Below are 14549 nucleotides of genomic sequence, written 5' to 3' on the forward strand. Positions count from 1 at the left end.
CATTTTCTCTTTACTACTGTAACCTGCTTAAACAAAATTATAGATCAAAAGTTCTTAGGTTTAGTGAAACATGGTATTTTTTAGGGGACATGTTATTCATTAACACTGCTCTCACCCTTAGTATACTAGAGATTTAAAGTATCAATAAAACTTTCTTGCTCAAGAAAACTATAAGGCACTCCTATCAAGGAAATATATTGTGGTTGAATCTATTAAAAAACAAAACAAAATCAAGCATACAATACCTCTGATGAATCATTTAATATATATCATATAATACATTACCTAAGGGTTAAAATGGGGCTTCTTTTCCTATATCTCTTTATGATACCCTCTGCTTTCTTTTACTACTTGCTTTTCATTTTAAGTGTTTCCTCTTACCTGATTTAAATTCTGTCATCAAACAAAGCAAACGTAGCTAGATACCCCAAAAACTCCAACTGTCAAGAATGAAAGTAGGGCTTCCCTGGTGACGCTGTGGTTAAGAATCTGCCTGCCAACACAGGGGACACGGGTTCAAGCCCTGGCCCGGGAAGATCCCACACGCCATGGAGCAACTAAGCCCGTGCGCCACAACTACTGAAGCCCGCACACCTAGAGCCTGTGCTCCGCAACAAGAGAAGCCACTGCAATGAGAAGCCCACGCACCGCAATGAAGGGTAGCCCCCACTCACCGCAACTAGAGGAAGCCCACGCGTAGCAACAAAGACCCAACACAGCCAAAAATTAATTAATTAATTAATTTTTTTAAAAAAAGAATGAAAGTAGTAAGAGTAATGTGGCTGGGAAATGCAACCCTAAACAGTATCAGTGAGATCTTACATGTGTCTCTCTCTTCTGGATTGCTACTTTGATCGCTACCTCCTTAATCATCTATACTCCCCTCACAACACTTTCCCCACAAAGGATTATAAACCATTATTAGCCAGATCTCAAGTCTTCAGAGTTCAGTACCGCACTTAAGCCAATCTTAAATAAGACAGAATATATATGCCCCAAATAACCTCAGCCTTCATCACCACCCCACCACCATGGGCTCAGTAGGATGACCGTCAACCAAATATAAATTCAGTGGCCACAGGAATGACAGAGGACCACTCAGGTTGCTGAATCTTCTCCTCCTCCTCCTCCTCTTTTTTGTACAGTCTAGCCCACTTGACTAGGCCTCTCAGCCTCTGTCCCTGCTCCTTACAGTTGGCTCACACCTATGTTTACCACACATTTGGTCACTGTGCCTTGGCCACCTGGCTGCTCTTCTAAAGAGTACCTCCGTTATGAGGTGAATTCCCTTAGCCCAACCTCAAAGGAATTGTGAGCTCTATGCCATGCCTTTCCAGCCACAGTGACTTATCCACTGCCCAAATTATTACTATCCTTCTTACTACTGCCTATATGCATTCTGCATACCTTACTTCAAATTTGGATTTTTTAACCCAGCCAGTAGTTGAGCATACACCATTGTATTTATGCTCTTGTCCTATAATAGGGTAAGTCTGTCAATACTGGGACAGTGATCCATACTTCTTCCACACTTAATTTCCTCTTTTATTGTCTGTCGTTCTCTACCCAAAACAGTTAGCATATTCATGTTCAATGAATACCTTTTATTATACAACTAGTGTGAAGATAATCTATCCTAATTTTATTATTTTACGGAGAACAATCCACAGAATTTCAAAGTTGAAAGGCAGCTCAATGTGATCAATTCTCTCTTAAAAATGAGAAAGTCTTGAGAGGAAATATGGTTAAGAGCAGAGACTTTCAGAAATCATGAAAACCTTGGCTTGAATTCCAGTTCTGCCATTTTCTAAGTGTAAGGCTTTGGGTGATATATTTAACCTCTGTGCAACTGTTTCCTTATCTATGAAAAAAATATCTATTTCAGCAAAGCTGATACAAGGATTCTATGAAATAAAGGATAAGGATTCTGTGAAATAAAGTTAAAAACTTAGCATGCCTGTCATAAAGAGGTATTCAGTAAATAACTCAATAAGTAATAAGTTATTATGAGAAGTATATACCATCAAACAAAGCACTGAATCTCTGTTTATCTGCTTCCTTAATCTTAAAATAGGAAAAATATCTACCTTTCAGCTATTTTGATAGAGAAAAACATGTTAAAAACACTCTGCATTGTACTTGACACACAATTGGCACTCATAAAGAGGGACATTATGGTTATTAAACAATAGCTATTTTACGTTGCTACTCTCAGTAGCATCTACTATAATTCTTTGTATTTAAGTATTACTTTTTTTCTCCTTTTTGGCCATGCCTCGCGGCATGGCAGTTCCCCAAACAGGGTTTGAACCAGCGCCCCCTGCAGTGGGAGCACAGAGTCCCAACCACTGGACCGCCAGGGAGGTCCCAAGTATTACTTTATTAATGTCACATTTTTTTGGTAAATCTTTTATACAACAGGTTCCTTTAAACAGTAATGAAATATTCATTAGCTACAGAAGTTCACTGCTTCTCCAACACTATTCTCAAGATAATTACTGAGGAGGTGACTCAGTTGAATCTCACAGGACTCTCTCTCCAAACACTTTAACTAGATGTTATCTTCTAAACAACAAATTCTATAATTAGTGACCTAAATAAGTAAAATGGGCTGAAAAGATTTCAGGACTCGGTTCACTTAAGTGACAGGATGATAAATGCAACCCACAGTAATTTTAGTACTTCTGACTGTATTAACTTCCTTCTGATATTGTCATTTAATTGTTCAGAGTTTTCTTTTCACATATAATTCTTTGCTTTAAGTAATAGCTCCCAAACTTTCCAATATCAAAGCTACTGTTTAAAAATGTCTGAATTCACAAACCTAGAAGAGCTTACACAAAGAATGGTATGCTGCTTTCGAGCGTACACCAATACAGAGATAAAAGGCAAGGGCAACAAGGCCAGACCAAGCTGCGGCAGTTTGGGTGGAGAACGACAGACAATAAAAGAGGAAATTAAGTAAATTACTTTTTCTCCCTTCTCCCTCAGACTACCCCCAACTCTGTCCCTTTACCTTTTGCTACCACTATTCTTCCCTACATCTGTACTACTCCTATGAAATATGACCACTAGAATGGAAAACTAGGATGACAAAAGTATTCCACTTGGTGCTATGTATTTCCACACACCAGCTGCAAAGAAAAGAACAGGTTCTAACTCAAACTTGTTCTGAATACATTAAATGAATACAAATGCTCAGGCATTTTAAGCCATTGATATTAGTCATATTATTTACTTACTTGATGCTCCCTCGTTAGAAACCCAAACAACCAGGGTTCTTAGAAACTTTTAAATTAAAATAATAGAGAAGGCTCTAAATGAGAGCTAAAATGTCTGGGTCCCAGTGCTCAGGCATTTTAAGCAATTGATATTAGTCACCTATTTACCATGACAAGCAAAAAATCTATTATGACAAGTTAGCAGAAGTACATTTTATATATTCCAAATTAACTGCCCCTAAATGATGCTTTTCACTACCCAAACAGGACACTTTGTCTACCTGGAATTCAGTGATTAAAAGACAATTTGCCTAGGGCTTCCTTGGTGGCGCAGTGGTTGAGAGTCTGCCTGCCAATGCAGGGGACACGGGTTCGAGCCCTGGTCTGGGAAGATCCCACGTGCCGCGGAGCAGCTGGGCCCGTGAGCCACAATTACTGAGCCTGCGTGTCTGGAGCCTGTGCTCCGCAACAAGAGAGGCCGCGATAGTGAGAGGCCCGCACACCGCGATGAAGAGTGGCCCCCGCTTGCCACAGCTAGAGAAAGCCCTCGCACAGAAACGAAGACCCAACACAGCCATAAAAAAAAAAAAGACAATTTGCCTATATAAGAAGCAGTAGAGTGCAACAGTTTAGAGCATGAGCTGCCTGTGTCTATATTCCCCCTCTATCACTTATTAGCTATGTTGCCACAGGCAATTTTCTTAATTTTTCTGTGCCTAAAACTCCTCATCTGTAAATGGGGATAATACATAAGAGAATCTACTTTCTTATTATTATTGAGTTACTATACGTACAACACAAAGAATAGTTCCAGGTGGTTTAAATTATCTAAACGTTAAAAAAAAAAAAACCAAACCTATAGACTCATCTACTATAAGACAGAACAAAGGCTTTTCTAAGATAACACAAAACCCAGACATCAAATAGGAAAAGATAAACAATTCTAACTGCATAAAATCATTCTTTTATATTCATATCACCTTCAACCAATAAGAAAAAGAAACAAATCATTAGGAAAATTAATCTGATACCCGAACAGGTAATTGAGAGAAATGCAATTGGCCAGTAAGCATACAAAAAGAAGCTTGGCTTCACTAATAATTAAAGCACTGCAAACTGAAACAAAATACAATGCTTTTGCTTTGGCAAAAATTAAAAACATTGATATTATACAATATTTGGAAAAGGTATAAGAAAATGGAAATTCTGATATACTACTGGTGGAAATGAAAACTGGTACAATCTTTTGGGGGGAAATTTGAAAATTCATATCAAAATTTTAAAATGTGCAAACTTTCAACAAATGATTTTACTTCCAGAACTATCCTGCATGAATAATCACAAAAATCTGTGTATTACATAGTACGTAACGATTCTACCTTTGTTTAAAAAAACAAACTCTAGTTATACCCAGATGTTTATTTATAGTACATACAAAAAAAAATTATGAAAAATTATACAGCAAACTACTAACAATGGTTACATCTAGGGAATGGAATTAGAGAAAAAGTAAAGAGGGAATGGGTCTTTTTATTTTCTATACTTCATTATCACCTAAAAATTTTTTTAATGATTCTGTGTTACAACTTTAGGATTCTAAAAAACAAAGATTCTTTCAAAGAAATAAAGTCTAGAAGCAAAAACAAGTCTTAAAATACATAGCAAAGTCAATACAAGTTTGTTTATCTTACTACTTCCTATAGTCACTATTGGTGCTGTTTCCCAAATTCCTTTTGTAGATACTTGGAAAGATCACATTTCCTAGAGGTTGGGAGAGACCACGAGACTAAATAGTGAGTCTTCTACTTATACTACTTACCAGTAGTATAAGTAGAAGTATAAGTATAAGCAGCCTATTAGCTGCTTAGTGTACAAATCTAAGCTGACTTAGTACAAATCTAAGAGTACTGTCTTGCACTTAAAAGGATTTAGCAAGAATCAGTAAAACTGAATTTCTCATAAACCTAAGTAAATGGACAAAATAATGATTCCTAGAGAAGTGCTGGATAAATGGAAAAAGTTGGTGTTAAAGGATAAAGTGAATTTAGTTTAACATTCTTGATAACATTTCATCAAGCTAACACACTGGTTTAGCAAAAGGAAAAAATAAATATCCCAGAAAAGTTATCTCCCACAAAAAGAACTCTGTTTCGATAAGTAACATGAATAAATTCATTTTCTGACATCATTTGACTGTTCTTAATCTTGCCTTTCTTGTCACCATGATATGGCCCTTTGGGTAGTAACTAAATATAAAAAGTTACTCTTCACACTAGACTGGCCCCTAGGGGTTCTAATCACTAACAACAGATGGAAACACTGAAAATTTATCCTCCACTAAGTATGTCATCATCTCTCTTCTGATCTAATTGGTGTTCCTTTCCAAAACTTAAGCTTTGAATCTTCTATGAAAATTTTTATTATCCACCAACATTTGACTGCTATACTCCAAACCAAAACCGAAAATAATCTGCTGTCATTTATAGCAAAATAAGAAATCATAACTAAGAAGTAGTTCAGTCTAGGCAATTATTCCTGAATGATTAAAATGCCAATAAGATTTTCAGATGCTTGAACTATTACAAGTATTTTATACCTGCAGGCTAACACTATATATATTACATTAATGCTTTGCTTTGAAGGTATAATAGACTTCGTTTACTCATCTGTAAAATAAGGAAAAAATAATAGTAGCGATCAGTCTATTTAGAGGATAATGAGATAACACAGTAAATATGTAAGGCATTTAGTGGATATAGTAAAGGCTTAAGAAATATTCATGTCTCCTCCCTTACTCCCCCAATACAGATTTACTCACTAACTGTAGCCACTATCAAGTTATATAAAGTATCTTAAATCTAACCTCTTTTAAAACATTTGATTTTCTGAATTTTTACTTCTTTGTAAAGTTAAAAGCACAATAAAAGTTGAACAAGACAGAGGTCAGCAGATACAGCCATAAGTAGTAGGGGCCAGATTGTGTAGGATATTTTAAATGATTGTGACTGAGTGAGATTCTGAGATTCTGATTGTGATTCTGAGTGACATGGCGAGGCATCAGAGAGTTTTAAACAGAAAAAAGTGATGATCTGACTTAAGTTTGAGAAGGGTGACTAAGGATACTATACTGAAAAGTTAATGTAATAAAGCAAAAGTGTTAGAGAAAACAAAAGTTACTGAAAAGCTACAAGTGAGAGAAGATGGCTTTTAGATTAACATGGTAGCAGTGGAGGTGTTAAGTAGTCAGACTAGATATATTTTGAAGGTAGAGCCAAGAATTTTTTCTATCAGACTGGATATGAGTGTGGAAAAAAAAAAAAAAATGAAGAGACAGGATATATTCAATTTTGGGCCTGAACAACTAGAATGACAGAACTGCCATTTGCTGAGTTGGGTAAGACTACAGGAGGAACAGGCCTACAGAAGAAGCTCAGGAGTTCAGTTTTGGACATGCTAAGTTCGAGATGACTATCAGACATCTAAGTGGAGATGCGGAATACTCACTCAAATGGCTACACGCAACTTTATTTCAAGGAAAGAAGTTTAGGATGGAAATAAATTTGAAACTTTTCAGCCTCTAGATGTTATTTTTAAAGCCATGAAACTGGATGAGATCACCAAAGGAGTAAGTGTAGACAGAGAAAAGGACCAAGGACTGAGTCCTGGGACAACATATCATTTAGAGGTGAGGGACATAAAGAAGAACTATCAAAGGAGATAGAGAAGCAGAAGGAAAACCAAGAGTGTGGTATCTTAGAACACAAATGAAGGAAGTGTTTCAAGGAGGAAAAAAAAAATGATCAAACTGAGTCATGCTGCTGATAGATCAAGATGAGAATACAGAAATAAACCAAAACACAAGACGGACATATGCACAAAACATTCAATATGGTACTCTTTATTAAGAGAAGAAAACCAAGACAAGCTAAACATCTCCTAACAGGAATCAAGTAAATACTAACAAATACACTCAATGGAATATTACACAGTTACTGTTTGTGACATATTATTCCATGTTTAAAAGTTTGAAATGTAGAGACTTCCCTGGCGGTCCAATGGTTAAGACTCCATACTCCCAATGCAGGGGGCACGGATTCGATCCCTGGTTGGGGAACTAAGACCCCACATGCCACATGGCATGGCTCAAAAAACAGTTTGAAATATAATTAATAAATTATACAATCACACCCACACAAAAATATACACTCCTTTATTTAAAAGTTAGAAGTAAATACACCAAAATAAAACACAGTGTTGGAGTTATGGGATTAACAGTATTTTCTCTTTACTTTTCAAAGAAAAACAAAAATACAAAAACAAAGCTTTCCCTAAAAGGTTGGCCTAGAGCGTCTTTTACAATTATATAGCTTGGTTCATAGACTATTCTTGTCTACAAAGGCAAAGACTGAAGAAAGATCAATAATGTTGGGAAAAGTCAACTATTTCGTCATTTAAATGAAAGAAAAGAACTAGGCGGTTTGGATTATTAGATACATACACATATATACATATATGTAAATGACACACTATGTCATTTGTTAAGTCATGTTTTGCTCTAAATCACGCTATTTTGCACTTAAATTGCTGGGACAGAATAAAGGTATATTATTAAGTATATTTTTGACACTGAAATTTTTAAGGGAAAACTGTCTTGAAAGATAAACGAGAAGACCTTCTGGCGTTAACAAATTGAAATTTCTCAACGCCATCTGCATCTAGCCTTCCAGATATAGATGAGGAATTGCCATAAAGAGATATGTGTGCATACGATCCTTCTATTCCCCCAAACATCCAACTCCATCTAAAACTATTACAGCCAATACCTCTGGCACAATACTTTATCATGTTCCATAATTCTTCCATCAAGTCCACAGTCAACACATTTAAGGTGAGAATGATTACACAAATTTTGTATTATAGCTTGATAATTTGTGTAATGAAGTTTAAGTGTTACTTAATATGCTCAAGGCAAGGTTGATGGACAGTGTTGAACACTGGGACTCTAGGTATGTATGTAAACTTTTACTTAGCTCTTCTGGTAATAATTCCCCTAACATCTTATTGCTATGTAACTTGACATATCATACAGACTCTTAAAGGCACGCCATAGTAGAAAACTTGTACCTTACATCTACCAGTTCCTTACACAGAATTTCTTTAAAGAGAATTTATTGAGGGGACTTCCCTGGTGGTGCAGTGGTTAAGATCCGCCTGCCAATGCAGAGGACACGGGTTTGAGCCCTGGTCCAGGAAGATCCCACATGCCGCGGAGCAACTAAGCCCATGCGCCACAACTACTGAGCCTGCGCTCTAGAACCTGCGAGCCACAACTACTGAGCCCACGTGCCACAACTACTGAAGCCCATGCATCTACAGCCTGTGCTCCACAACAAAGAGAAGCCACCACAATAAGAAGCCCGCACACCGCAACGGAAGAGTAGCCCCCGCTCGCCGCAGATAGAGAGAAAACCCACACGCAGCAACAAAGACCCAACGCAGCCAAAAATAAATAAATAAATTTATTTTAAAAAAAAGAATGAAATAACGCCACTTGCAGCAACATGGATAGACCTAGAGATTATCATACTAAGTGAAGTAAGTCAGAAAGAGAAAGACAAATATATGATAACACTTACATGTGGAATATGAAATAGGATGCAAATGAACTTATTTACAAAACAGAAACAGACTCATAGAAAACTTAAGGTTACCAAAGGGGAAAGGCAGTGGGGGAGGGATAAATTAGGAGTTTGGGATTAGCAGACACAAACTACTATATATGAAATAGATAAACAACAAGGTCCTACTGTATAGGCACAGCGAACTATATTCAATATTCTGTAATAAACCATAATGGAAAAGAATATGAAAAAGAATGCATATATGTATAACTGAATCACTTTGCTGTACATCAAAAACTAACACAACATTGTAAATCAACTATACTTCAGTTAAAAAAAAAAAGCGATATGGCCAGTTATAAAATTAACTGATTTATACTGACTTCACTCTGTACCTTCTTTAGTTAGAATTTACCCATCAGAGACCAATATTCAATTTCTTCTCTTTCACTGTTAAGAAAGTTGGCCTTTAATGAAGGAAAGCTAGAATAAACATCTCTCCCCACATTTCACACACACACTAATACCAATACCACCACTACAGCAACCCACATGCCACGATAGCTTTTGTAGACAATGTGTGTGTTTCTGAAGAGATGTATGTAAAATTGAAATCCAGTCAAGTGAATTATTTCAAATGCAGGAAGAATCAACTGACATTGACTAGGCAGAATCAGCTGACATGGATGACAACTGAGCCACAGACACATGTGAGCCAGCCAAGGAGAAAAAGGTTTATGACATGATGCAGGATGCTGAATTCCTTCAGTGTCCTGGAGAAGCTTCCAGGTAGGGATCCCAATGAGACCATCTGAAATACCATGGGCTCCCTGGTCTCCCAGGCCAAGAAGGATGCCAAGAAGGACAAGAAGGATGAACACAAGAACTAAGACTGGAGGGAAAAGAGTAGCTGAGTCTGCTCATTGGGCGGCATATGGTGGGGCAGGAGATAGGATTAGATATGTTATCTGTAACCATTACAACCTAAATAAAAAGCTTGGCAACTTTTTTTTTTCAAAAAAAAATTTTTTTAAACAGAAGCTGACCTTTAAATAAGTATTACATTATATTGTATCCTTTTATTAAAATTAAGAATTCATGGGACTTCCCTGGTGGTCCAGTGGGTAAGACTCCCTGCTCCCAATGCAGGGGGCCTGGGTTCGATGCCTGGTCCGGGAACTAGATCCCGCATGCCACAACGAAGATCCCACGTGCTGCAACTAAGACTCGGCGCAGCCTAAATAAATAAATAAATATTAAAAAAAAAAAAAAAGAACAAGTTCAGCTTCATGCCCCTGTTCCAGACCATAAAAAAAAAGAAAAAAAAAATCATTTATAAACCAAACAAGCACATATTTTTCATAAATTCTTATTTTTGCATACTAACTGTTCTTAGAATTAAGGAATCCAAGAACTAAACAGAGTAAGCAGGAAATAGGGACTCAAAAGAAATAGAGGATTATCCACGACCCCATAGAGAGATGTGGTATCAGTCTTCCAGTATTATTTTCCTGTTCAGCTGTACCATTTGCACATGTCTAGTTACATCACTGCATCTATATATCCCAAATTCACACAAGCCCTCTCTAGCCACCTTGCACTTAATGAAACTGCTCTAGCCACTCCAATATTAGGCAAAGTTTTACACATTTAGAACCATGACATTTGCGCAACCAGTGCTGTACCAAGATCCTGTCAAGAGTCCTTGCTTCTCTTCAAAGGCTAATCTGGTGAAGACACTAACTCTCTCATGTTCCCAATTAGAGTGAGAAGTTGTTGTCATCATTAATGTGATAGGTAAGGGAACAGACTGTAATTCTAGCTCCACAATTTACTGACTGTGTGGTGAGTTATCTAAATTCTCTATACTTCACTCACTCTGTAAAAGGAGCATAACTGAACCTGGAGTAAAGAACTGTCATGAGAATTAAATGAGAAAATACATGTAAAGCTATTAGGACAGTTGCTGGCGCAGAGCAAGCACTCAATAAATACTATTACTATTATTGTTACAGCTCTGAAATCCAATTTCACAAATGTTGGCATCTGGTGCTATGTAATACTAAAGAAAAAGATGACTAAAATCACTTTTAAACAGTGATTACTTTAATCCATCCCTTTTAAGGGCCATTATTCTAATATTTTATTTACCAAATAGAAATCAAGTTTATTCTTACTTTTATCAGTTCTGATCACAAAATGATAAGCCTGTCAACAATAAATGAGAATCTATGTTCTAAAAAGGTCAAGAATAACAAAGAACACTAACAAGTCTATGCTCTGAGATTTCTCCTCTTAGAATGACTGCTTGAACTTAACGCCTTTTACTCTCTTCATATTTTACAGGGACCACATGGCTTACTACTAGAGAACTTAAATAGCTAACAGAATATAAAGAACTCTGGAGAAAAATCATTCACTTTTACCCCAAAAGGAATTGTGATGATTAAGAATATTAAAATATCAGTGTCAAAATACATTCAATTCAGAAGTTCAAATTATGTTAACACAACTATCACAAACATAATAGACATTAATCAACAATATCAGAAGCACAAAAGAAAGTTCAAAAACTGTTTCAGTATCTTCCCAATGCAGACTTTTTAAATGGAAATAAACACCCGTCCGTGTCTAACATTGCAATGAGAAATTTACTGAAAGTGAATATTACACTTATTAAGAAAAAATAACTGGAAAGGTGTTATGTTGTCCTTTATTCATTTTTAGATGTATAATCTATTTGGCCATCCTAAACCAAATTTAAGAATTATATGTATGATTCACTCCCCAAAATTTCTAAAAGCAAATCACCAAAAGACTGCTTGAAAAGTAACTGCAAATGAAACGAGGTTTTTCCTAAGGTGTCTGAGAACTAAAATCAAAATATTCTAAGGAAAGGATGACTACCATTTCCCTTTAAGCTTCAGTAAAATGTCAAAAGAACTTTCAGGACTCAAATCTCCTAGAAGTCTGATGTGAGGTCAAAGTTGTCTCAATGACAGGAAAGTCAATAGATGCCACATGACTAAATGAAAAGCTACCAAAAATACTTCTAAGCCCAATAGTAATTCCAAAAGCATATAAAATACGACTGTCCAGATTGAAAAGATGAAAATATTATTACTAACATACTTCGGAACAAAATAATACTAACGATAATAACAATTAACAATATTATACAGTATATTAAGCATCTCACAGTTCTGCCTTCCTCAACATTTATTCAATTCATTCGGGAACATTTTGGAATAATGAAAGTAACATGGATTCTCAAAGAGTGATCTACATCTAAAAATAAGGTTCAACTATATGTTCTACAGTTGATGTTCTTTTTACTGTAAGCCAAATCTGCTTCTTTATATTAGAAAAAAAAATCTACAGGTCTGTTTCCAAAGATCTCATAATAGACAGTGTTCACTGGTGATTAAAATATTATTTTTAATCCTTGCATTACCTCACAGCTAAAAATGTTAGGATACCACACCCAATGTGTCTTTTTTTTTTTTCCCCCGGCGGGGGTGGGGTGGGGTGGTGGGGAATACGAGGTGCGGGGCTTCGAAACTACACGTCAACGTGAAAGGTTAGTTGCCTGGAAGGACTAGGAAAGGCGCGCAGGTACCGGGCGATCGGCGGCCGCGTCGCGACGGGCGAGCGCAGGCCTCGGCCTCTGCAGGCTCCCTCCCCCGCCACCCGCAGAAGTGGCCCGGACGCGCCACCCGGGGCTACTCACCGGCCGCAGCGCTGACCAGCAGGACGGTCCACAGCAGCGAGGGCACCCGCCGGGGCCGCCGCAGCGACGAAGTCATCCCTGGGCCAGCCAAGAAGCAGGAGAGCAGAGAAAAGAAATACGGAAAGTGAACGAGGGCGGAGAAACGCGGCCGGGAGGCTAGTCCTCGCTCTCGTCGGACTTATCCGGCCCGTATTACAATGCAGTTTGAAAGGACAAATGGCAGATGAGAGGACCGAGCTGCAGAGCTTTCATTCCGCTGCCGAAATTCCCTTCATTTCTCTCCCTTGCGGCTGCGGGTGTTCATTCGCCCAGGACAGGGTGCCTCGGCCCCCCAAAGTGAAGGCATGTCTGTGGGGAGAAGCAGGGAGACAAGAAGAAAGCCCCGCAGTTATTTCCCTCGTAGTTTCACGATATCAAAAAAATATCCAGGTCTGGGAGAAAACATATCCAGGGTGCCGAGGGGTGGGGAGCGGGGATTCGAGGGGCGCCGAGGATCAGCACAAGTTCCCGACTGCCGGGAAGGGCGAAACCGGGCGGGCGGCGGCGGCGCCCGGCGGCCCGAGGCGCATCGCCTGTGCTCCGGGAGGGCAAGATTCCTTTTAAGTTTCGCTTCGGTGCTTCCCTTACTCCGATTTCGAGCAAAGCAAATTCTCTTCCTCGACTGGATCGAAAAAGGTGCTGGCCTCCATGGACAAACCCACGGCCTTCACGCCTTCGCGGAACAATCCTACGAGGGTCCGGCAGGTCCCGGCGGGAGGGCTGCGTGGCGGTGGGAAGCGGGGGAGGGGAGGGGTCCTCAGGCTGGGCCCCGAGCTCCCCGAGACAGCGGGCGGAGAGGAGGTGCCGGGAGGCTGCCCTTTCTAGCCCTCCCGGGTGCGCTCCTCTCTCTCTTTTTTATTGCTGCCGCTCCATCTTGCCTGAGGTAAATTCCACTGTGAAAGCCTTGTCTTCTCCCGTCAATGGCTCCTCTGAGCGAATCACAACCCCCCCCTCCCGAGGAAGCCGCCGCTGCCGCCGCCTCCTAGCTTTCCCGCAGCTCTAGGCTCCGGGCGGAGCTCGGGCGTCGCGGGCCGAGGGTGGGGGGCGGCGGGAGGGCGGATGTAGGTGGCTGGGGAGGGGGTGGGCAGCGAGGCGGCGAGACACCCCGCGCCCCTCCGGGAAGCACTTCCAGCGGCTCCGGGCAGACCAGACACAAAGGGGGGAGTCGCCGCAGCTGCCAGTCTGCGGCGCTCCCGGTCACCGGAGTCGCCCCGCCTCCGCCGCCGCCTCCGCCTCCTCCTCCGTCTCCGGCTCTTCCCGGCCCAGTCTGTCTCGGGCCTGTGGTGCAGCGCGGGCGGCGGCCGCAGCGGCGGCGGCGGCGGCGGCTGCAGCGGCGCGACGAGGCCGCACTGCGCCTGCGCGCTCGCGGCCCCGCCCGGCCCCGCCCCTCACTCCAGGGCTAACTGAGGCGGACTCCGCGGCCCTAGCGCAGCCGCTGAGGGCAGGGCACGGTGGGGCCGGCACCCCGCAATGGACAGCACTGTCCTTTCTCCTTCACACACACACACACACACACACACACACACACACACACACACCTTCCAGAACTCCTTTCTCCTTCACACACACACACACACACACACACACACACCTTCCAGACGTCCACGCTTGGGATCAGCACTGTCCTTTCTCCTTCACACACACACGCACACACACACACACACACACACACGCACACACACCCCTTCCAGACGTCCACGCTTGGGATTTGCGTGCTTAAGAGAGGGCGGCCGCATGTATTGTCCAGCCTTTGGCAAACTCTTCCGAGCTCGGTGATTTAGCCTCTGACTCCTCTGGGACTCGAGTAAAGCCTCGAAGGACAGAACAACCCCCTTTGTTTCTTGGGGCCCGCGCCTGCCTGTCCGTAGCCCAAAGAATTGGGAAGGACCCACCTTTAGCAGAACCGGAGACCCTGGCCTCCTCGGGCTACTCTCACTG

General features: G+C 40.5%; 1 protein-coding gene across 1 annotated transcript in view; it reads right to left on the reverse strand.

Moving 5' to 3' along the window:
• The window catches only part of BMPR2 (bone morphogenetic protein receptor type 2), a 175456-nt gene extending 161554 nt beyond the window's left edge, over positions 1-13902 (reverse strand). The window contains exon 1 of the mRNA XM_068544639.1: positions 12573-13902. Within this exon, the coding sequence (XP_068400740.1) occupies positions 12573-12648 (76 nt within the window). The 5' untranslated portion in view covers positions 12649-13902. The remainder of the gene's footprint in view (positions 1-12572) is intronic.
• Between the last annotated feature and the right edge of the window lie 647 nt (positions 13903-14549).

This window comes from Eschrichtius robustus, chromosome 5 (genome assembly GCF_028021215.1).
Source record: "Eschrichtius robustus isolate mEscRob2 chromosome 5, mEscRob2.pri, whole genome shotgun sequence".
NCBI classification, from domain to species: Eukaryota; Metazoa; Chordata; class Mammalia; order Artiodactyla; family Eschrichtiidae; genus Eschrichtius; species Eschrichtius robustus.